Source organism: Mixophyes fleayi, chromosome 8 (genome assembly GCF_038048845.1).
Source record: "Mixophyes fleayi isolate aMixFle1 chromosome 8, aMixFle1.hap1, whole genome shotgun sequence".
Classification (NCBI taxonomy): Eukaryota; Metazoa; Chordata; class Amphibia; order Anura; family Limnodynastidae; genus Mixophyes; species Mixophyes fleayi.
Window position 1 is genome coordinate 30,728,692 of NC_134409.1, and position 20,777 is coordinate 30,749,468.

Below are 20,777 nucleotides of genomic sequence, written 5' to 3' on the forward strand. Positions count from 1 at the left end.
TATACATGAAATATCTGCATATGGTGTGGGTCAGTCAGTCAGTAGTAGTCCCAACACACACTCATGTCAGCATAGCTACAAAAGGTTCTGCAAGTAACTTGATAAGACAAAACTTCAGCTGTGCAATGTATAGTCAGTGCACATCAATGACCAGTGCACTTGCTAAAAAAGTAGTAAAGTACTAATGTAATATACTTTACATTTACAAATTATAAACAGACTTATTATTGTGATGAATGCACCCTAATGATGCTCTAAGCCAGATGTCCATCAATCTATTGTGGAACTACATGCCGGAACGGATACATAACGGATTATGCTGGAACCTGTAGTTCCATAACTAGAGCGGCTGAAGAACGATATGTTACCAAGCTTGCTCTTGGCAAGAAACAGACATGCTAAAATGTACACTCAATTTCATAAAAGTGAAGAAGTTTGTTTAGCTAGACAGTCAGGATTTACTGTATCTGACACTGGCCACTAGGACCTGAGCGATAACAAGGGCCTCATCTCAGCACAATGGCAAGGCCTTTAAAATATTACATCAGGAACAGTAAAGGATTGTCCATTTGCAAAGCTATGCAATCTACCCACACTGTACGCACTGATTTTTATTTTTTTTAACCAAGCAAAGCTTATTTGGATAAAACACATTCATGATCTGTTACATTGCCTGTATTTACCATCTTGCTGTGTGTAGATATAACCAGTTCTTCAGAGATGCTACTGTGTTCCCTGCTCTGCTCATGAATCTGTTCAGCGATGGTTGATGGTTCAATGCTCTCGGAACATAAATACTCAGGTGGGCTTAAGGAGGTCCTGGTTCGTATTGTGGGACTTACTGGGGTTGGCGAGGCCTCCCTGCTCCTCTTCTCTGTGAACCAAAGAAAGCAAAAATTCCTAAATGGTCTGTGCACTATTACCACTCAAATGACATTTTAATTGTTGTATGGGTATTTCTACTATTCACAGATGGTGAAAAAGTAAAATGTACCCCCACGTATAAATCATTCTATGCTATACTTGCTGTAATTCTCACCTTCTAATATAGTATCTTCTCCTTCAGTACTTTGGCTTGTAGTTTTTACCCTGTGGTTATCCCATGCAGCCAGAGCCTGCTTCTCAATACGTCTAATTTCCAACTCTTCAGCATCCAGCCTCCTTTTCCACTCCAGCAGCTCCTGTGCGTGCAACCTTCTCTGCACCAGCTGCTGTTCCCGTTTAGTCAAGAACCTGGGGAAATATTTCATGATTAGTACCAAACTTGACTGTGGCTCAACTCACCCAGGATAGGGAGGGATAAGGGAAGTGCAAGCAGAGGAAGGAGGAGACACAACATCCACATGCTCTGCCTTCACTAGCCCCCCCAACAGCACACCGTCATGCCCCCAGGATTCATCTTTATCATAGCACCTTCCTCCCCCCCGCCCTCACACAGTGCAGGGAGCAGAGGGAGTCGTGCCGTTACCTGAGCAGCTGGCGGCAGATATAGAGCTGGAATTTGGGGTGAAGTTTGGGAAAGCACACACTGAGAGAGGCCCAGTGCTGGGGCGTAAAGACAGAGAAGAAGCAGTGAACAGGGCAGATGTCTCTACAAGAGAAGGAGCGAGAGTTTACCAAGGAGACGAGAGAGTGAGACAGAGTAACAGAGTGGAACAGTGGAGAGCCTGCAAGGAGAGAACCAAAGCAAGGATCCTGGAGGATGCCAAGCAAAGTGCAATTGAGAGAGCCAAGGAAGTTGCAATTATTTTTTTGTATGTTTTTTGGGTGGGGGATTGCTACTTTCCTAGAAGAGAATGTGATCAACCAAAAGTTTCAAATAAAATATAAAAGGAAAGGAACGAACACATGCAGGTACAGAAAACAGAGAGACTATAAAGAGACTTTGCATTTAGGTGTTTATTCAACGCATTGGAAATATGGACCAGCATCAGCAAAGGACAATTGATGAGAAGTATGCCAGACACAGAGATGAAGACTGATGTCTGCAACAAATACATAGCTATCATATAGGAATTGTGAACCAAATAGTGCTAATGAAATAAGGCACTTAATGCCCGGATGCCTAAACAGTAGAGATGAGCAAAATCGAAGATATCCAATCATATTTTGTGACAGAACAGGCCATTCTGCAGAGGTTTAAAGTTCTGCCTTTACTTTGACATTCCAGACTTTATTGGCAAATTAGCATTTTATGAAATGAATAAAAATGGATGATGTTAAGTCAATTCTGCTCTGTGGTAGAAATTCTGCCAGCAAGAGGTGAAATTTCATGGCCAAATGTGGACTGGTGTTGAAAATTTCATTCATCTCTACTAGACAGTTTTTTTCTTTTTAAAGTTGAAGATGCATAGCAAGGGACAGAAGCATGCTAAGTATCCTGCTGCATAACTAATAATGACAGCGCGGGTGTCAGCAATGCAGTTTCTGGGGAGTACGAAATACAGGAAGATATAGTTACTTGGCATCCATGTGGCTGTGCATTTTGCGGAGCTTCTGCATAATGCTACTAGTCTCACTACCGGAGACCGACACAGGAGATGGGCTGCGACTGCCAGCTTCAGAGGGAACATGGCTCGATGATGGGCTGGGCTGAACCTCCACCTCAACGGGCTGCTCCTGCTCAACAATAAGAGGTTTATATTACAACACTAATCCTTCCACTAAGATTCTTTTTTCATATTATAAATCACAAAAAAAAAGTACACCAAACCATAGTGAAAACTCACCAGCTGCCCGCTCTCTGCAGACTTGAGTTTTTCCTGCAGTCGCAGGGTACTGTTCTGAATTCGCTGAATCTCCTCTTGCTGCTTCAGGATAAGTTGTCGCTCTCTACGAGCCGCTTTATTTGCTTCCTGGAGACGTTTAATTTCTGCCTGGAGACGGGAAAATAAATCTGTGTCAGAGAGGGCACAACCTTATCAAGGTATGAGACACACTGTTTCTGGGCGTACCTGCTCCTGCTGTAGTCTCAGTAACAGTCCGCGCTGCCGTTTTCTCAAAGGGGGCATTTTATCATCCTCTCCTTTATCACGCAGACGTCTGCAAAGTATACATACCGTGTCAAATACACAGGGAAATATAAGAGTTAACTTAATATCATGTGCTTCATATGTAGTTATATAGCGTTTCACCAAGTCCTTTTTGCCATGTCCATCGTTTGTGCCATGTCTATTTTGGCCGCAGCTTTCATTTAGTACAGTACATCAAAAAACAGATCTCCAGGCAGCAATGCCTATAGACTATAGAACAAGTGTAGGGTTATAGTGTCAATGGTAAATTGTCCAGGGGAGAAACGCCATCTGGTCTAATAGTCATTGGTAGTACAGTCTGTGCAGACGTCACCTTTATTAACCTCCGCTCGAGAAACAGATAAGTAGCAGTTAAAGATATAAAACCTAAGTGAGATGGGGCCTTAACAAGCGGGCACTGAAAACAATGACTGAAATACACACTGAATTAACCAATTTGTATGCATATATTTAATAAGTCCTGTGGTACGGAACTATAGTAATAATAATTATAGTGTGAGGAAACCACCCTTAGCTGGGATGGTGGTTAGCCTCCGTGGGATTCAATTCACTCAGGCAGACCAACATATATCCAAAACAAGGCTTTATTATGACAGCACAACACTATAAGATGTTCACAAGGTACAGGGTAAATGGTAGCGGGTACCCAGCAACCTCTTGCAGTCAGCACTTCTAAGTAACAATCTCAGGATCCTTCAGAGTCTTAACCTCCCCGCAGTATTACCGCTACCGTTTAGCTGCATGGACAACCCAGCATAGCACTATTCTTTGAATGGAATTGAACACCAGTAATTATTATTGTGGATGTGCAGTATATATTCTTGGGGTGTTCAAAACAGGTTTAAAAAAAAAAAAAAAAAATCATCAACAAAAAAATGCATCAATAGACCCCAAGCATCATTTGTTACAGATTAACATCACTTGATATGGGATTTTCTCATTTCTAGTAGAGGGCCAAAGGGCCAACAAGGTACCATAGAAACGCAATTTCTGGGAGCAGTAGGAGTCACATCTATAAAGCAGACAATCTGCAGAGCCCTGAAGGAATACAGCCCTGGAGAAGCAGCTGTTACTAGTACCCAATATGTTCATCTGTAACGTATACATTTTAAGTAGACCTATTGTGTACAGTTTAAATTCAGACTGTAATATAATGCCAAATGAGATATGGTGAACACACAGCCATGACCAATATAGTCTCCTACATGAAAAATAAATCTGCCTTTAAGGAAAAAGCATCATTTCACAAACTTTGAGAACAGTATGTTAGTCCTGATTGCATAGAATCTTTTATACCCTGCTAAACATGCAAGCTGTTAAATTTTAGATGCAGACTCACGTTTTTTAAAATATTACAGTCCAGTTTAGTGGGGGTCATTATTATATTTTATTTACATTCAGAATCAAAACCAACTTGTAAGCTTGCCAGCAGGGCCTTCTCACCTCTTTGCCTGTTTTACCCAGTTTGTTTCTTACTGTATTTGTCCCCAATTTTAAAGCGCTATGGAATATGTTGGCGCTATATAAATAAATAATGATGATGATAAGTTCTGAAGTCAAAGCGGTGCCCTATTTGATACTAGGTTACAAATGATTTACCAACATTACATTTAGGTGCTAATTTTGCCCTAAACCATAACGAATAGGAAACTTGCAATAGACGTATAACTGCTATTTGGTTACTACAGTCCAGAGCAAATCTTTCACCTAAATGCACAAGTAGTAAATGAGCCCTATTACTGCTGAGGAAAAAATAAATATATACTCCTATAAAATGACTTGACAGATAGCGCTCTATAATGTTGAGTCTTTGAAGTCTAAAGAAAATAATGAAGACTTTTTACTTAAAGCCATAACAAGGAAACCGCATATTTTCAAGCACTCTGATAAATGGGTGACTTTCAGTCCTACCTCTTCTGGTGTTCCAGCCACGCAAGTTCTGCTTTAGTTTTGTCTTTAAGCGCTTTCTGACGCAGACGCAGAAGAGCGGCCTGGTGAGCTGAGCGCATCTCTCCTTCTTGCATGTACTGGCGAACCATCTCCATAGTGAACTTCCAGAAGCTGTCCTGTCCACTTGAAAAGGGGCCACTGAGCTCCTGTGTGAGGGCAATATGGACATGATCATGCACAAGCTAAAAAAACAAAACACATGGAAGTCAGCCTTGTTCTCTGCTGGTCGCCAAGTGTCACCTTGTCAGGAGTGCTTTCTTCATCAGATTCATGACGCTGGCTACGCTGTCTCTCTAAACTACCACGCCGATGGGCTTCGGAGGGGAGCAGGGAACGGAATGACAATTCCTCGATGCCTTCTTCATTTATAGGACCTGCTGAACTTGCAGCTGGACAATGACAAGGTAATAATTGTACATAATTAAGCTTACAGAAGTGCTTTGGGCGATACAGATACAAGATTGTTTTTTTTCTCATTATTGTAACTAGATACACAATTACCAAACTCTGAAGTCTACAAACCTTTATCACCAATGGATACGCTGCTATCCCCCGGTATTTCACTCCTTTCTGGAGTTGGCAGTTCCTCCGAGATACTCTCCTCCAGCTCCCTGTGACTCATTGTCTCCTCCTTGATAGATGAAGCTGGTGGACTGTCCCGCTCACTGTTGCTACTGTAGAACATCCCAACAACATGTGTCATTAACTACAGCTTTCAAATATTATTTTGCACAAGATATATTTACCACCAATTGATGCACATACCTGTGTAACTGCTCTTTGACGCTGGACGCACAGCTTGAATGTTGGGAAGATGGTGAGGCAGATCTTGACCCCTTTTTTCTGCACAAAAAAAACAGACAAAAACCAGAATAGTGACAAAGTACAAATCTAGCAAAATGGCTTAAAAGTGCATCACATACAGTATTTTCATATAGTCAAATGTGCTTTATCTGTAATGTTGCACAGAGTTCTAATACCTGATCCCATGAGAACGCTGCCGTTTCTGTTGGTCACTGGGAGAAGTTGCAGCAGGATCTGAGCTGGATGGAGATAAGGATCCATGGTCTAACTCCTAACAAAAAACAAATTAGCACAGTAATTTAGGGAAATGGGGTCTAACTTTGTGTGCCTTTAATAATGCAATGGAAACATGTTGTTATAGGAGTGAATGCTTAGTTAGGGAATCCCTGACAGTGGCAGCTCATCACACTGAAGGCTGGAGTCTGCATAGAGCTTATTGTAGAGCTTAACAATTCAGTATTTGCTAACAATTTGTAAGGTGCATTAAACTACAAGAAAGAGCACCTCTTTTTATTAACACTCTTCATCACCCTCAAGTCCACAGTTTTAAGTTGGGTACATATAGAAGAACCTGCGGCCAATCAGAGGATTCAAATGTTCACATTATTTCAAGTGAAAGTTCAGATCTTGTTGAAGGAAGTGACTTGTCCACTTGTGTGATTACGCGAGGACAGGACTGCATGTGACAGGGACAGTATTATGATGAAAGGAGAAAAATAAAGGGAAGAGGAAAGCCACACAAAGTAAGATAGTGAAATAAGCAATGGTCCTCCAACAACTCAGAGAAGGGAAGAGAGGAGTCTAGAAAACTGAAGCCGAAATTAAAACATGTTTAATGCCATGAGTGTCTTTAATGCTGCAAATACACAAAAGTCAATACATAGACGAAAATGAGAACTGTGATTATATTTCTTGCTCACCTCCTGTACCCGATTCACATTTTGTGTGGCTGATGCCTCTAGAGTCTTCTGGAAGCGCTGGAGCATTTCCGCCTGTGTCTGTAAGAAAATAGCACCTCTGGTTATATGGCAATACATGAACTCACCCAGCATTTCACAGTTCATATAATAAAAATAAACATTTCATGAACATCTTAATAGATGCACTTTTCCTTCATCTGTATTTCATGCTCTTCATGCATTTCCGGTCCTTTGATAACAGTGTGCAGATGTGCAGCAATACAATGGACAACAAAGATACTTAATGGATATATGAATCTACCAGGTAATTGGTGATTTTACTGTATTTGAATCCACAGTCCCATTTTTGTGCAAAGTTATGCTAATAATAATAATAATAATAATAATAATAATAATAATAAATATGACTCTAAAGGGTCCTCGGGAACAACATGTGGCACTTCAGATGCTGCTACACTACAACTTTCACCTCGTTCTGCCACTGGCTGGTAAAGCTTTCTGAAAAGTTTAGATGAAGGGGTTTAGGTCACCTCCTATGATCTCCCCTCCTATGATCTTCCACATTACCTGAGCTGCTATCTGACGAGCCTCCTCCAGCTGTCTCATACTTGCTTGGGCCTCCTGTTCCGCCTGCTGTCTCAGTGCAGCCATATTTTGCTCATGACGTTGTTGTTGAGCCTGTAAGAGACACCAGAAGTCCCTTATACAGGTCGCGAGTTTAGAGATTAAATATTTGGAAAGCACATGGTATCATTGTGACATTTTATGAGCACTAAACAATAAACTATAACTAGCGCTGATTTTGAAAGTCCAAATGTAGCAGCCAATGTCTATAAATGTACCAACATGTACTTAACATAAAGGGAATTTACTAGAAACCAGTAGGGTCAACAACAAAGTGCTTCACAAAGTGATCTCACTGGTCGCTATTGAATTGGTACATCGTATTCTCGTGCACATTGGTTCAACACACACAATGGAAATTATTACTGTATTTAAGCAACAGTTTCACTTTAGGAGGGAAAGTGAACGAGTCATCTGGAAATCAACTGGCAATAGAGACACTTTTAAAAACCTTATATTGCTCTTTCCCACTGTTTCCTAACCCTGGTCCATGAACAGTAGCAAACAACGTCAAAAGGACACTGCTTAAATGTGGCTCCAACAATATGTACCTTCAGGATCTGTGCAAGTGAAACAGTTTCTTGTTGTGCCAGAGAAATACCACGAACACGCTCCACATCACATATTTGCCGTACAGATTCCTCCATAGCACCCAGATAATTCAGTTCTGTGGAAAGGCGTTGCTGTAGGCCAGCAGGTGAAAACCGCATAGCACCTGCAACACACACAATCATTCAACTTACTGAAACCATAATCAGCACATGAAAATTAGTAAACAACTCTCACCACATACCTTGCCCAGGGCCAGTTATTAAACCTGGTGCTTGGGATCCCGTGACTGCTGGTACTGGATGTCCTGATTGAGGTGGTACTTGTCCTCCTGAATCCTTAAAGCTGTAGTGTGGACTCATTTTATCCCTTCCAGAGTCAGACAAGAGACTGCACACACACAAAAATATAATAAATAAATAGATTCCCTGCAGGCCTGATAATGATACTCCATGACTCTTATATTAACCAAACAATAAAACAAGTGTTGTACCTTGTGGTGGAGCGAGAAGAAATATCCCCCAGTGTGCCATCGGAGTCAGAGCCCAACAACCCTTCTCTGCCAGCAGTCAGAACTGCTTGTTTGTTTACCTTCCCTTTATGTTCAGAACCCAATGAGTTTTGCTCAACTTTTACAGGGAATGGAGAGTCATCATTCTGCCAGCCTTTTCCTACATAGCAAAAAGGGAAAATATGATGGTTAACAGATCCACCCTTGCAAGCATACAGATCTCTTAAATTAAGTTTTTAATACAACACCAAAGTTTTTGTCGAAGTCGTATAATTGGATGAACGAAAGTATATTGGTTAATATTGTTTTGCCGTGCGATTGCAATCAGTATGCCACGTAACACGTCGCATAGCGCAATCGCACAGTAAAATGTGCACGCGCACACACGCACTCTAACATTTAGTCATTTATATATTTCATATTTATATTGATTCCAATCCACAGTGATTTGTGAGCAGATAGTATTTAGTTTATTATTAGTTTATATATTATGATTATATGTACACTTTAGTGTTATTTAAGGTCTAGGTTACAGGAAACGTGTCATGTCTGGTATCATTTTAATCCCCTATTCATCAGCAGTTGACCGGTTCTTTCGCCGAAGAGATCGCACATTGCATTCTCTAGTTAGTGATGTTAGGGAATAAAACACTTAAAGTGATAACGACTATAAAATGCTAATAGACTAGTTGTAACTGGATTCTTGGCGGGAAAGTCAGAGCACAACCCCTGGAGGGATGACCCCCACCTTTGGATATTTTCATTTGAACTGGCCTATGACCTGCAGCACACTGGACCTTCCCGATACCTGGACCAATAGAAGCAAGCCACACCATCTGCATTGTTCTCACTGCAACATTGAGTGTATATAATAACAGCTTGCACTGGCCTCAGTCTTGTCTGACCACAGTATTCTGGAGTGAAATACTGTTCGCTGATAGCAGTGGGAGCACAGCTAGCGCAGCGGTATGTATTTATCTTTTGGTATTGGCTGTACTGTATTATAATTATGTATTGAACTGTTACATTTTACATCTGCTAAAATAAATTACTTTGTGCTTTGGAAACACAATACAATCGCTTATGCAATGCTTATTTGAAAACGATATAATTACTTTAATAGTTTCTACACTTGTAACTTACGCTTTGAACTTCCTCTCTGGGATGAAACGGATAAGGGGGATGAAGCAGCTGAGGGAGTTTGTGATGAATGAAACGATGCCTCCTCACTTCTAGATTTAACAACAGGTAGTTCTTCCTTGGCACTGGCAGCACTGACATCCACACTGTTTAGTAAAGAAAGCAGTTCATACCCAACACACTTTACATGCACTAGGTTTATCAGTGTACATGTTGGTTGTGCCACTTAGAGGTTAGGCTATCAACATCAGCACATCCTGAATCTTTCTTCCTTTTTCCAGACAGTTGTCCCAACATTTTAATACCATATCTCTCCACACCATCCTTTATTAGGGAATTTTACTAATTCTGTAAACTCCACATTGTTCCATAACAGGGCGGGAGTAAAAAAACAGGTTAGTGTCACATACTAATCTATTTGTACCACTCCATACTCTACAAACGGACCCAATAAGTTTGTTTTGTTTGTGAATTGGGAAGGACTGCACCCTTAGTCCCCTTGCCAGAGCCTTTAACGATCCCACTATAAGTTTAGCTGTGCAGAGGATATCATAATTCAGTAGTGGCTGTGTGTCCTACTGCAATAGGCAGATAGAACATAATGGGGGATGTGCCAGGACCTGTAGGATTGAAAATATCACAGAAAGCAATAGGACTAAACACAAATCTTAGCATTCACCTTTCTGTTCACATGCATGCCTTTCTATGTAAACAAAATAAAGTCTAACCTCCGATGAGCAGCTTTCTGGGAATCAGTTGCTGACTCACTATCTTCTGATGAAATGAAGTCATCAGCATAGGAGATGCTGTTCTGAGAACTGGTTGCTGAATATACAGGTCGAAAATCTGGGACATTTCCTTCGGCACACCCATTTAGTTCTATGGGAGATAAACATTTAAACTGATGTTTCTGGAACAAAATTGGAAATGCTTTCAAAATGCGAGTCATCACCCTCACCTTTGCCATACAGCTGGTAAGTCCTGGTAAAGATGTTGATAACACTGTGGGGACTCCCTTTTGACAGCTCTTCCCAAGGTCCTTGAACATCAGGCCTAATATTAGAAGCCAACAATGGCGAATACTTATCAGCCTCCCTCTGGAATTCAGAAAGTGGAGCAAAGGATTTGCTGTCCCTGACGCAGAACTCTTTAGTTTTAAGTGTTTCTGCTGGGTGAAGACCTGACTCGTGCCTGGGATCACCCTCCCCTTCAGAAAAGCTGCCTTCACTCAGGAGGGGCCCTTCACTGATGGAGCTGGTGCTGGAGTGGGGAGAGGTACTGGCTTTATTTGAAGTTTCAGAAGGTCTAACCGTCTTCTCAAGTCTTTGTATGGATGATCTTTCCTCCACTGCGACTTCAAATCTCCCAAATGAGGTGCTTGTGTGAGGAATAATTTCCTCTGGAACTTTCCTGTAGAGATGGTTGGCCCCAGGAAGGTCATCCTGGGAGAAGTGAGTTGTACATGTGCTGATCATTTTCTGAATCCTATTGGAGAAAACATCCTCTCTGATTTCTCGTTCAGGAGGACTGTCTGGCTTTTTCCATGCTGTTTTTATTGGCGGTTTGGGGTCAGGATCAGAGGACCATGCTAATGGGAAAGTAAGTGAACCCCCAGCTAACTTTTTTGCCTCATTTTCAATTCTAGAGGACAGAGAAACAGCTGTGGCCTTTAATGACTCTATACGATCCAAATTGCTCTTGAAGTCAATGGATGGCTTCCCTTGAAAGCTCACTTGTTGACTTGATGGAAACACATTTACAGTACTTTTCCTTGGGTTGAGCAGAGATTCCAAATCTTTAGGAAGAGCAAGGAATGGAGATTGAGGTAATGGGCCCTTGGAGGCCAGCCTGTCTGGCTGGGGATAGTATGCCTCCACAAGATCACTCCTGGAAACACGCAAACACTAATTGTAAATTATATGACCAGACAATTAAGGATTTGAAAAAAGTGAAACAGGAGAAAAAAAAAATACAATACACATATAAAATGGAGAAAGAAATAATAAAATTAAGAAGAATCGGATAAAAATCAATTTACTCAATTAGTCTATTTTCCACATTGCTGGTATGTTCTCAAGAAGGTCATATGTATTTGTATAAAAGCAGCATTCCATACTAAATGGAGAAATCTTTTTTGTTGACCAGTATAAGTGGCTGAAGATGGGGTGAGAGAGCAGGAAGACCAACATAAACAAACAATATCTATGCTGCAGTTTCTTAATGGTCTGCACTTCCAAAGGGTTGTTAGACAAACAACAGAGACCAGGAAAAAATGGTTTTATAGACCAGCCACATGGCTCCGGTGATGGGATGGGTAAGTATGGGGATTTTTTTTTTACCCTCTGGAGTGCTGCTCTAACTGATGAAACTACGCTGATATTAAGCTTTTATCACATCAAAGAGCTAGAGGAAGTACTCTCTTTGTTACTGGGGCGACCAAGAATAAAAAAATAAATAAAATTTGGCCATTACACCCAACCTTACCCCACGCCCTGGTCTGAAACCACAAAATAAAAAAATGAGTAATGATTGCTAGTAATGCCCTATCTCCTTGCAAAATCTCTCATAATGACCTATGTAACAGAGAAGTCTCACCTGAGAAGAGGCTGTAGAGGCTCAGAGAGAGAAAGGTCACTGCTGGAAGAGGCGCTAGGAGGTCTCTCCTGGCCCTTGTTCTCTTTGTCAGATTCTCCAGAAGGTTGATACAAAGGCTTAGATATGTATTAAAAAGAAAACAACAAGTAAAATAGCTGCAGTCATTTAGATTTAAATTATTTTTGTACTTTCAAAAAAAAAAAAAAGAATTCTTCTCATACTCTCTCATGCTGCTTCATTGAGAACTGAAGTGGGACCACAGCTCAACAGTGCAGCATGACTTAGGCTATCCACCTTGGTGGACTTGGAAAAAGTATGTGGGGAGGACCAAGACCTTCCTGGAGACCTTGTCAGCTGAAGCATCGGTAGAATGCACTGCCTAGGAGGGACCAACTGTCCTGGTTGAGTGCACCATTAGCCACAGAAAAGCCTTGCTTATTAGTCACCCAAAATCAGGGACAAATCAGAGCGGAGGTGCCATATCCCTTTATATGTCCATCAACAAGAACATAGAACCCAAAAAACACATGTGTCCAGGACAGGTAAATCCATAGGCAGTGCACCAGTGCCAGGAGAAGAGACATTCTGCATTGCATGAGTGGCGCATATCTTAAGAAATAAGACAACCAACACTCAAGTAGACAATCCTATATTTAGTTCTCACAAATGGAGACATAGCATCAAATGTGTCTGCAAAAGAGCAGTAAGGGTCTAATCACCATCTGTCAGTGTGGTTTCATATGTAGACTAATTTTGCCATATATTTACTGATGAAAATTCAATGGGGTCACCTACACTTGAGGGGAAAGACACAGCCTACAGCAGACACTAATATATTTACTGCAGAAGGGAAGTTACTAAAACAATAAAGTAGATAAATCAATGGGGTAGGGGGATTTCAATTAAGAGTGAGTTGCCTCGCATGTTATTTACACACCCCGAATGCTGGAGGAACTATTTAATTCCCGGACCCTCAATGGTTATCGCAACTGGAATATGGCTCATTTAGTTGTGAGCAAAATTTGCATACTCGAGCCCTATTTCCAGGCACGTGGGACATTGTGATGAGTTTTGTCTACAGTTCCATAGGTCCTATGCCCCAAAAGACTAGAAAAGAGACAAATTGGCTGCATAACAGAACATATCAGGAAAGACTAGTACAGCTTAAAGCAAAGACTAGACAGAGGTGATATGATATAAACAGTCATCCTATTATAGCCTAGTCATTTCTTCTGCAATCCATAACCCAAAATAAAGAGGATTTTTGTTAAATACATTTCTCTAATTCCATCTGGAGACACTGTTTCAACAAGGGGATATAAGGCAACGCTGAAGTGGGGCACTTAGGAGTTCACTTAACCAAAAGGACATGCTTCTCCCTCTATATTTCCCACTAAAGTATACTCCAGTTTACAACTAAGCCCAAAGAAAAGGGCAAAGAAAAAAATGAGACAAAACGGACTAATCACAAACAGTAGAAACAGTATAACAACCAATGAGCGCAAAGAAAGGAAGCACAGTGTCTCCAAGTTGGAATCAGAGCATTGAAATTTAATGTACATAAAATACCCTTTTCTCTTTCATCCATTCTATGGGACACTGTTTCACCTTGGGAATGTTCCAGTTCTGCCCCAAGTGGAGGGAATGCTCAGACACAGCTGGGCACAAAAACTTTCATCCAAAGCTAGCATCCTTGGATGCAAAAATGTTAAAATGTAAAATTAGAATTTTGTAAATGTAGAAAAAGAGGCTGCGGCCCGACATAGCTACTCGGTTGAGACTCTGTTTTCCGCCACCAAAGGAGCACTTCGCAATCTGGAGGAGTGAGGAGAGATTTTTTTCTGGCACCAATTTACCTGAACCAATGTAAGCCTGATGGATAACCATCATGATCCACCTGGAAAGTATGTTTAGTCGCTGGCCAACCCCTCTTCTGTGCATGGTAAAGGACTAGAAGAGAATCAGTCTCCCAGAAATTAACAATTCTGCCTAAGTAGATCCTTATCGATCTGACCACATTAAGCAAGAAAAAGTGATTCCTGAGCATCCAAAGATCCTGCCAGTAGTAAAGAACGGACAGGCGATGACCTAGTTAATGTGTAATCCTGACACCACCTTAGGCTAGAATGATAGCTTAGTGTGTAGCACCACTCTATCATTTTGAAATATCAGAAATGTGACTTCGCGCCCCAATGAGTCCCCAACTCCGAGATCCTCCTGGCTAAACAAATAGCAAGGAGAAAAAAAAGAAAAAAAAGTCTTCCAAGTAAGAAATGATGTTTGAGGTCAACCTGCTTCAAAGGCTTAAATGGTTGAAAAGGCAAGGACAATAGGGCCAAATTGAGGTCCCATGGTGTTAAAAGTGAAACATATGGTAACTTGAACACCGAGAACTCCCTGTAAAAATGTCTTTACTTCAGGAATGTTGACAAGCTACCTCTGAAAGTAAATAGACAGGGAAGAGATCTGGACTTTTAAGGAAGTCAATCTCAACCCACTGTCCCGACAATCCACATGAAAAGAAAGGAGGCAGAAGTTGGGCACTCTTTCCGTTCACACCAGAGTACATAGGCCTTCCAAGATGCGAGTTTTTCAGGAAAACATTATTCTTGGCCTTTAACATAGTCTGAACCACTTTTTCAGAGAGACCCTTGGCTATCAGAATCCCAGCTTCAACAGCCATGCCATTAAAGCCAGATAAGCTAGGTTCTGGTGCAGAAAAGGACCTGGAGAGAAAACATCCTTCCTTAGTGCGAGTTGCCATCCTGGTTCAGCCACTATCTTTAGTATGTCAATGTACCAAGCTCTATTTGGCCAATCTGACACCACTAAGAAAACTGGAGCCCCTTTCCTCTCGACCTACTTGAGGACACAAGAAAGCATGTCTATTGAAGGAAAAATGTATATTTAGAGAGAGACACATGGTACTGTCAAAATGTCCACCAAGAACTCCTTGAGGGTCTCAAATTCTGGAACTAAACCATTCCACGTTGTGGAATACCATGTACATCTCCAGCTGACCCCAACTTACTGAACTGATGGAACACCTCTGGGTGTAGAGACCATTCTCATAGGAGAGCATTATTTCTGCGGAGAAAATCCACCTCCCAATTTTATACACCTAAAATGAAAATTGCCCCACCCAAGCCACGATCCTGGCAGACTCCCTCATAATTGGGGGCTTCTGGTAACCCCATGATAATTAATATATGCCAAATAGGTTTGCCCTGCCAATCAGGAAAGGCTAAGGCCTGAGCAGATTGTCACAGTTCTGAGTTTCAGAACGTTGATGGGAAGTTCTCACTCTGCTGGAACAGAGACCCTGAAGTGGCAAGTGTATGGTCACTGACCACCAAACTTGAAGGTTGTAATCCTTCGTCACATGGGTCCAGTTCAAGATGCTAAAAGGGCGGCCCATGTTTAGATTGTTCGCCCCGAGAGACTGAAGTGTATGAGGCAACAGTCTGATTGAATGGCAAAGCACAAGTTGATTTTGGACCACTTTCTCTACATGTTTTGAGAAGTCCAGGAATGGAAGCGTGTATACTATACAGCTTTGAATGCTGACACCATCTTTCACAGCAATTTCATCCACAGGACAACAGATGTTCTCATGCCAGAGAGGGCAGACTTTGCTAGCTTCTAGGTAGATACAATCTTCTCTTGTGGAAGAGTGTCGAATAGAAAGCCCAGGAACACCATGCGCTGGGCCGGCATCGAGTTGAAATTTGTGTAATGTATGATCCGCCGGTGAGATTCTAACAGCTGAGCTGTTATCTGAAGGTAGTTGAAAAGGAGAAGAGATGAGTCTGCATTTATTAGAAAATATTAGTAAATAAGGAATTACAGCGACTCCTTTTGGTCCGAGAAGGGCGCACATGACCTTAGTAAATACCCTGGGGAAATAGCCAATCTGAAGGGAAGGGCTCTGGTCTGGACGTGGAGATCCTTTATAGTGAATCGGAAAAGATTCTAGTGTCCTTCCCAGATCAGGATGTGAACATAAGCATCCTTTACGTCCAATTAAACAATGCCTTTTCACTGACCTGAGGGACTCCATCTTGAACTTGACTACCTGAACCTGGGTATTTAGGGACTTCAGCTTCAAGATGCTTTGGAACGTCTTGTCCGATTTCTGAATCAGGGATAGACTGGAGTAAAATCCCTGTTTCTCCTGCATTTCTGGAATGATACACTCTGATGTCAGTACAGACTGAATGGCCCTCCTGAGAGCCAGTCGCTTGGGGATCTGTCTTCCAGAAGGCCTGTAGAAAAGAAAATACTAGGAGATCTATGACATAGCTTCTTTCTACCAGGCCTCCTAACCACAAATCTGAGGATGAGTCTTTCAATATGTTCCTGACCTGTCATGCTGTTGGCTTGTCAGAGGGCTTGAGGGCTGGGCGCTTGGATGCCCATGCCTGCTTTTTCACTGACCCTTTAGGTGGAAGGTTTTTGTTTAGAGTCACTGCCCCAAAAATGTGGGCCTCTGAACCGGGAGCATTTACTGGAAGGAAAATGCTCTTGCCTCATGTAGTCCGACTAATAATTTTATCTAGATCTTTGTCAAAGAAAGTGTGACCATCAAATGGTAAGGATTCTAGAGTCCTTTTGGACTGCACATCCCAGCATAGATCTTAGAATCCACAAGGGCTGCACCCAGAACCGCTTTGTTTAGGTTCTCAGATGCCTTCCTAATGTGCCTAACTGAAGACGTTGAATCACCTGATCCAAGCACTTCTCAACGGCATTGCTGACTTGTGGTGAAACCAGGGTAGGTGTCAGGCCTGCACCTGCAACATAGATATGCTACCAGCATTTGTCAACCAGGCAGAATTTTCCTCATCCTGGTATCCTCAACCAGAAAAGGATCCATTAATGGGAACCTCCATGGAATCTGAAATTTCTTATCAGGTCTAGCCCATGGTTATATCCTAACATCTCTGAGAAATGAGTGGAAGAGGAAGAAGATAAAAAAAAAAATTCCAAAGAAGAAACTTGCGCCAGACCTAGGACTGACTTTTCCCAGGTTCTTAACCCAATGGGTGCTCACTAGATGCCTATGCAGTGGGTTCAGTGTGAATCTGTGAACTATTTCCCTGGAGAGGGGCCTTAATATCAGGAGGCCTGGGAGTGGGTAAAACGGAAAGCGTCTCACTCACCTGCTTTTGAGTCATGTCATATAGATAGAGGGGAGGAGCTAATTCTTTGATAAAGTTAACTCCTAATTGCCCAGCTCCAGTGTTGCCTCTATTACCCCATGTCGAAGAAGAGTACTCCAGAATGGATGAAAGAGAAATCTTGATTACGATTAATGCCCAAGATAAGCTCACTAGTCAGACAACAATGATCTAACATTAAGATTACCCACCTGTTTTTCTTGTGCAGTCAGGTCAGGCCAGGCCTGACTGAATAGCACTTTGGTGTAAGTATCATGCAGTTGATGTAAGTTCGGTACCAAAGAGTTGGAAATTGTCTCCTGAGCTTCTCTCTCTTTAGGTACCACTGCCACACTTTTGGCTTTGTTGAAAGCCCCTCTCTGTTTCTGATAAAGCTCTTGCAGTCGCTTGTTCTTCTGTTCCTCGGCTTGCTGCTGGGCCTCTCTCTGTTCATTTTGCCGCTTTTTCCTTTCTTCCTGTTGGCGCATTATATACAGTCTTACCTCTTCTGTGTCATAGTGCCTCCTTTTAGAAGAGATTTGTGGCTCCTCTGGAACGTGTCCTTTTTCAGACTTCCTTTTGGCAGGACTGTGGCTTCTGTTTTGGGCCTGTTTTGTTCCATCAACACCACTATCTAACTGCAGATCATCCAAGATGCCTCTGATCTCTATTGGAAGGAAATCTTTCTTTACATCTGCCGAATCATTCTGATGTTTTTGTTCCTCCACAGAGGGTGACTTTGTGTTCTTGCAAGTTAAACTATTTGTGCTGGAAATTTGGCCTCGAGACTTGACATGATGCGAGTCAGAACGGCTGGTGGAGTTTGCTGCAGGAGGTAGAAACCAGACAAAATGAAGCATTGAAAAGACATTACTATTTGATGGGAAAATATTGTATATTACCCATACTCACGAAATGGTGGCCCAATGCCCAATAGCCACATATTAACATAAGAGCGTTAATTTCCAGATTCCTTACAAAAACAAGCTTTGATGGATGTATGAGCAAGATTAGCCCTTATTAAATACATTTTAGAAGAATAAAAATGCACATCATAGAAGGAGATGTAAGGCAATAAGCTATTAACCTGATTTAATGGGCCTGTCCTGGTTCTCTCTTGGTGTCCCTTTGGATTGGGCTTGTTTGCCAGCATGTTGGTTACTTGATTTAGAGTGCTTTTCCTTTAGGTGATCACAAGGCACATTCATTTTGTCAGTGTTTCTCTCTTTGGACGATGGTCTCTTGTCCATCTGTCCATCAGTAGAGGAAGTCCTTTTGCTTGCTTTACGGTCATTAGACTGAGACTTTGATTCTGTCTCAATCTTGGGTGCAGGACCCAATATCTGTTTGACCAATTTCTGCCCATCTCTCCAGGAAGATGTACTGATTATGTGTCCTGTAACTTGCAAAGGACAGATTCATACACTGATAGAAAACAACCACATGTTCGATTGTCAAGCTCTGTGTACATCAAGACTTTAATTTACTCACCTATCTTACCATCAGGACTTGCAGAACTCCCAGATGCTCCCAATCTCTGAACTTTCCTCACTGGCCTGGATGTTCTTTTTCCTCGTGATTTCTCATTAGAAGAGGCTTGCTCTGTGCAAAAAAAGATTAACTTTAAGCAACAACCTTTGATGACACCTTTCCATGGTCCACCACAACATGCATCTCTGCCCTGTCAATCATAACACCATAACTCCTATTTGTTGATACATTGTGCATTTGGTTCATTAACTTTCCATACTCTCTCTAGTTTTCCATACTAATTGACTCCATTGCAATAACTTTATTATACCAATTCCATGAACAAACTCCCTAATGGTCCAATCACATCATTCCCATATACTCAAACCTCACCCTGGAAAGAAGGTATCAATGTCCCATGCAGTTGTGCACTGAGGTTCTGAAAGTCAGACTCCTGAAAGACTTTGCCATCTGGAGTTCGAATTTTTGTTTCTGCAGGGTTGAAACCTACAAACAAATAATATTATAAATAGAAACTTGAAGATATACTACTGAAAAATAAATCTACTGAAAAGGTCATACACTGCAGTGAGAACATTTCCCTTAAGAGATTTCCACTGTAATTTAAAAGGACCAGCAAACCTAGAATGGAAAGTAGATTTTTTTTTCTTATATCCAACGTTAAATCCTTTTCTGTGAGGCCGTAGGGGGGTGGGGGGATGGTAGATAATGATCAGGTCACTGCTGCTGTAAAGAGGGGTAAAGGATGACTCCCCAAACTCACTCACACTCCCCAATAACCATCTTACTCTTCCTCTATTCTTGAGAACTGGAAAGATGGCACTGTCCAAGGTACTGCCTTGTATTAATGGAAATTTAAGTACAGGTACCAGTGAGAAAATACTACCAGCTCAGAGACACATCAATCCAAGATGATGGCCAGAAGAAAGGTCTGCTTCCAAGTAAGGAAGCACAAGGGATTCAGAGTATCAGGTTCAAAAGGAGCTCTCTGTAATGTCTTCAAAACAAGGTTAATATCCAAATCAAAACCAGATAACGAAGAGGTGGATGATTCTGGCCTGCTCTTGCAGAAAAATGTGAAGTGGAGTGAACAAAGGAAATAGAGCAGAAACCCAAAACTTAGAGCTCAGGGTCAGGTCTTTTTTCTGCTTCACCAATGAAAAAAGAGACGTAGACAGGAGATACTAAAACCTCCAGCACAAAAAAAATGCATGGCTTGCATCAGACAAAGCATTTCCAGATCCTGTAATAAAAGTGAGAGAAAGAAGGCTTCTGCATCAGCAGCATAGTCAGCAAGACTCTCCCAGAGTCCTGGCCAGAAGAACCATGCCACAAAAGCCAGCTCTCTCAGGTCTTCATGACAAAGAGAGGGATTGTTGTACACACCATGAAATCAATTTCTCTAAATCCATTTGAAGGACACTGCTTACCATGGGACACAGAGGGTGTTGTGCTGGGAGTAAGGCACTAACAACTTGGCTGGCCTGCTTCCTCCCTTCTATGCTTCCTGTATGGAGACCCTTCAGTTTGTTAACTTACAAAGCCCTAAGAATATGACTAGAGTAACAACCAAACAGGAACCACACAACCAAAAAAACCAGAACGTAAAATCGGTGGGAGCGCAGTGTCCACCAAATGGATTCAGAGAAATGGATTTAACAAAGAGTACAAAAATACTATTCTCTCATTCATTCCATTTGGGGGACATTGCTGCATGTAAAACATTTCCTCCAAAGCTGGAATCTTTTGAAAAAATTATCTTGAACCTGTAAAATCTGGTGAGGGTGTGGATGGAGGACCAGGTTGGTGCCTGACTCAAGTGAGGCTCACTGATCTGGCAAAGTGAGCTGTAAAATTGCACAAAAGTGGGATCCACCTTACAACTGTCTTATTTGTTGCCGGCTATCCACTCTTGTGTGTGTCTTACAGGACAAGGAGACTATCAGTGCTATGCAAGGCCGAGTGGGTCACGGTCACTCAAGGTCCTAATCAAATCCCTCAG

General features: G+C 41.7%; 1 protein-coding gene across 5 annotated transcripts in view; it reads right to left on the bottom strand.

Annotated features, from left to right (window-relative positions):
- Window positions 1-20,777, bottom strand: part of CEP350 (centrosomal protein 350) — a 46,893-nt gene that overhangs the window by 11,930 nt on the left and 14,186 nt on the right. For 2 of the 5 annotated variants that reach the window (XM_075182287.1, XM_075182285.1), the window contains exons 7-30: window positions 19,148-19,261; window positions 18,776-18,886; window positions 18,372-18,680; window positions 17,497-18,110; window positions 12,126-12,241; window positions 10,489-11,417; window positions 10,259-10,409; window positions 9,534-9,676; window positions 8,373-8,550; window positions 8,124-8,269; window positions 7,882-8,045; window positions 7,274-7,384; window positions 6,707-6,784; window positions 5,963-6,057; window positions 5,748-5,825; window positions 5,505-5,656; window positions 5,223-5,371; window positions 4,944-5,128; window positions 2,955-3,042; window positions 2,730-2,876; window positions 2,462-2,619; window positions 1,469-1,591; window positions 1,040-1,233; window positions 684-874 (exon numbers count right to left, since the gene is read on the bottom strand). In XM_075182287.1, coding sequence (XP_075038388.1) covers window positions 684-874; window positions 1,040-1,233; window positions 1,469-1,591; window positions 2,462-2,619; window positions 2,730-2,876; window positions 2,955-3,042; window positions 4,944-5,128; window positions 5,223-5,371; window positions 5,505-5,656; window positions 5,748-5,825; window positions 5,963-6,057; window positions 6,707-6,784; window positions 7,274-7,384; window positions 7,882-8,045; window positions 8,124-8,269; window positions 8,373-8,550; window positions 9,534-9,676; window positions 10,259-10,409; window positions 10,489-11,417; window positions 12,126-12,241; window positions 17,497-18,110; window positions 18,372-18,680; window positions 18,776-18,886; window positions 19,148-19,261 — 4,724 coding nt within the window. Of the gene's footprint in view, window positions 1-683; window positions 875-1,039; window positions 1,234-1,468; window positions 1,592-2,461; window positions 2,620-2,729; window positions 2,877-2,954; window positions 3,043-4,943; window positions 5,129-5,222; window positions 5,372-5,504; window positions 5,657-5,747; window positions 5,826-5,962; window positions 6,058-6,706; window positions 6,785-7,273; window positions 7,385-7,881; window positions 8,046-8,123; window positions 8,270-8,372; window positions 8,551-9,533; window positions 9,677-10,258; window positions 10,410-10,488; window positions 11,418-12,125; window positions 12,242-17,496; window positions 18,111-18,371; window positions 18,687-18,775; window positions 18,887-19,147; window positions 19,262-20,777 lie in introns of all 5 variants that reach the window. The other 3 variants (XM_075182284.1, XM_075182283.1, XM_075182286.1) reach the window with 2 other exon arrangements.